Genomic DNA, 3,617 nt, shown 5'->3' with positions numbered 1-3,617 from the left:
CTATTGTATATATTATTCTATTTTATTCTGTTGTATATAGTATTTTATTTTATTCTATTGTATTTTATTGCATTCCAGTGTTTTCTAATTTCTGCTACATAACTTTGCACTTTTGCTGTAACAAAACAAATTTCCCACCTGTGGGACTAATAAAGGTCATCTTATCTTATCTCTCATCTTATCTTAACCAGGCAGCTACTGACATATATGACTTGATTCTTTTTTATTTATATATTTTACATCTTTTATTATTTATTCTATTTATTGTCCAATTCTTCACTTAAACTCATCTAACCACGTTCTCCTAACACAAAACATCAAGCCATTTCTCTTCTTCTTTTCTCTTTTACTCAGTAGAGTGTGAATAAAACCCTGGCTGAGATAATACAGCACAGATGCCCCATGAAGCATTATTTAAAAAAACTAAATGTTTGTAAGTGTCACCAGGTTCCTACAGCTCTGTGATCATCTTTCCTGTTCATAAATAACAACAGATATTAAAACACAAGGTACCAAACAGACACACACTTTGTAACACTATATACACTTTATTATTAGCTCTGTGATGAGAAATCTTGCTGTAGCAGGAGCAGGAAATAGCTGCTGTGGTTATACGTGTGCATCATACATACATATAAATAGATACTCTAATGTGCTACTGTTGCCCTGTCTATGTAACTGATAAAGTGAAGTTAAAGAGTTTTATACAGATATTAACTGTCCCATGAGGACAAAAAATGGTTTTTGATTTTGTGTTACATCAGCAGGATATGAGAACACCCTAAAGACTGAATAGAAAAAAGCTGACACATGAAGACTGATGTTGTTTGTGTGGGAGTGGGTTTGTGCTGAGATCAGCCTTCTATTGATCTCTGAGCTCAGTACAAACTCCTGTGGTTCATGAGGACTTGGGATACATGACACTGGTTTCACTGAACTAAAATGTCAAACTTTTCCTTAAAGCTCATTGATTTAACTTTTTGCTATAACAATGTCCACTTGCTCTCTTGCTCCTGCTCTTGCTATTCTTGGTTGCTTGTTAGATGTTGGTCCCCACTGATGCAATGCTCTGGCTCATCTGATCCCAAAAAGACTTACAGAGGAAAAAGTAAACAAGAGGGTCCAGACAGATGTTGAAAACTGACATCATGGTGGCCACCTCCTCCAAGTAGAACAATACTGGACCCGCAGAGCAACTGGTCCACAGAAAAGTGACAGGAAGACGAACCAGATTATAGGGCACAAAACAAACACAGAAGATGCTGACCAGCACCAACATGTTCCTGCGAGACTTCACCAGCTTCTCAGCATTGGAGGAGGCCAGCTGCCTCTGCTGTGCCTGCAACACCCTGCGGGAGATGCCGTGGTAGAAGAAGACCAGGGATATGAAGACCAAGAGGAAGATGATGGCACAGATGGTGTGGAGGATTTTGAAGAATAGGCTGATTGATGCACTGAAGAGGGGCCAACAACGGCTTGGGGTAAAAGTCAGGGGTTTCTGGGTGATGAAAAAGAGGATGCTATAAGTAACTGATGGAGCCAGGAGACAAACCCAAGTGACCATGGAGATGATGTGCGCAGTTTGCACTGACTGCAGGACATGAGTTCCTGAAGGATGGACGATTTTAAGATACCTGAAGAGAGAAGACAAAGGAGACAGTAGATAACTTCACGAAGCAGTCACAGTGGTACCACATTCGCAAAGGTCATTATCAAGTTAAAATGATATGTCTACACTGTTTTTAGGTGTCATGGTGCAGTGAGTGGACGTGTTTGGTGGCTGCTCCTTACAATCAGGAATAGAAAACACTGAAAACTCGTTAACAGACAACTCAACTGAGTAAGGCGAACGTAGTTGGTGAGGAATAAGGCAAACGGAGGCCAAAATGCCAAGGGGACAGGACAAAGCCGCAAAAACTAATACTAACAATGCAACAGGACAAGCTTGCACGAGCCCCAACAGTATAATTAGCGACTCGGCTGGAGAGCTATTAAAAGCTATCGAGTCCTCGAAATCAGAAATGAAACAAGATAACGAAAGGCTGAGAGAAGACAACACGCTACAGCAGGAACTGGGCGGCAAACTCGATAAGATAAAGGAGGACATAAAAAGTCTGTCGGAGAGAGTGGGGGAAGCTGAGGACCGAGTGGGAAATATAAAATGATATGTCTACACCTTGACCAGCAATGCAGGGGTTTTAGCCATTAACACTGTCATGAACTGTAGTGGGAAATATGTAAAGGTTCCTCACCTGTTGGCAGCGATATAACACATGAATATGATGCTGGCATACATGTTCATGTAGAAGGCAGAAGCTCCAAAGCTGCAGTAGACCTTTTGAATGATGAATGACTTGCTACCATAGTGGGCGATGCGCAGTGGCAGAGAGAGGCAGAGCAGGAAGTCAGCAGCTGTCAGGTTCTTCAGGTAGACCATCAAACTGTTTGACTCCTGCTGCTGAGCTTGACCAATGTAAAACTTTAGGATGAAGCCATTGTGGAGTAAACCTACCTGAAGAGACAGAGAGAGGGTGAGGAGATGAGAACCTTGGTACATACAGTGCTTTGAGAAACTTAAAGCAATTTCTAACACAGCACTGAAGATTGGAAACTTACCAGAAACACCAGACTGTAGACCAGTACAAAGAAAGGGTTCAGTGATGGGACAACTGGATCACAGGTCTGGTTGAAAGATGAAGTCCCATTTGTTGAGTCAGCCATGCTTCTTCAGCTGAAAAAAAAATCCACTTTATTCTCTCTTTGAATGGCTTTACCATCATAGTCTAATTTTATTGTTAAACAAAACAAAGTCAAACTATCCATCCATCCATCTTTATCCGCTTTATCCGGCCGGGTCGCGGGGGGAGCAGCCTAAGCAGAGAGGCCCAGATCTCCCTCTCCCCAGCCACCTCCTCCAGCTTATCCGGGGAAACACCAAGGCTTTCCCAGGCCAGCCGAGAGATATAATCTCTCCAGCGTGTCCTGGGTCTGCTCCAGGGCCTCCTCCCGGTGGGACATGCCCAGAACACCTCACCCAGGAGGCGCCCAGGAGGCATCCTTGTCAGATGCCCGAACCACCTCAGCTGACTCCTTTCGATGTGGAAGAGCAGCGGCTCTACTCTGAGAACTTCTCACCCTATCTCTAAGGGAGAGGCCGGCCATCCTTCGGAGGAAGGTCATTTCTGCCGCTTGTATCCGCGATCTCGTTCTTTCGGTCACTACCCACAGCTCGTGGCCATAGGTGAGGGTAGGGATGTAGATCGACCGGTAAATTGAGGGCTTCGCTTTTACACTCAGCTCCCTCTTCACCATGACGGATGAGTGCAGCGTTCGCATCACTGCAGCTGCAGCACCAACCCGTCTGTCGATCTCCGGCTCCCTTCTCCCATCACTCGCGAACAAGACCCCGAGATACTTGAACTCATCCACTTGGGGCAGGAACTCATCCCCGACCCGGAGTGGGCACTCCACCCATTTCCGGCTAAGAACCATGGCCTCAGATTTGGAGTTTCTGACCTCATTCCCGCTGCTTCACACTCGGCTGCAAAGCGTTCCAGTGCGAGCTGGAGGCCCTCACCCGATGAAGCCAACAGAATCACATCATCCACAAAAAGCAG

At 44.8% G+C, this 3,617-nt stretch overlaps 1 protein-coding gene across 1 annotated transcript; it reads right to left on the bottom strand.

Annotated features, from left to right (window-relative positions):
• Positions 1–660: 660 nt before the first annotated feature.
• LOC113019711 (P2Y purinoceptor 14-like) lies at positions 661–2,721 on the bottom strand. The gene is made up of 3 exons (XM_080299198.1): positions 2,617–2,721; positions 2,253–2,512; positions 661–1,634 (listed from the first exon to the last, which is right to left on the bottom strand). The coding sequence occupies exons 1-3, from the start codon at positions 2,719–2,721 to the stop codon at positions 1,040–1,042; spliced, it is 960 nt and encodes a 319-aa protein (XP_080155324.1). The 3' UTR covers positions 661–1,039.
• Between the last annotated feature and the right edge of the window lie 896 nt (positions 2,722–3,617).

This window comes from Astatotilapia calliptera, chromosome 3, assembly GCF_964374335.1.
Source record: "Astatotilapia calliptera chromosome 3, fAstCal68.1, whole genome shotgun sequence".
NCBI lineage: Eukaryota > Metazoa > Chordata > Actinopteri > Cichliformes > Cichlidae > Astatotilapia > Astatotilapia calliptera.
This window is presented reverse-complemented; position numbering and strand designations above follow the sequence as displayed.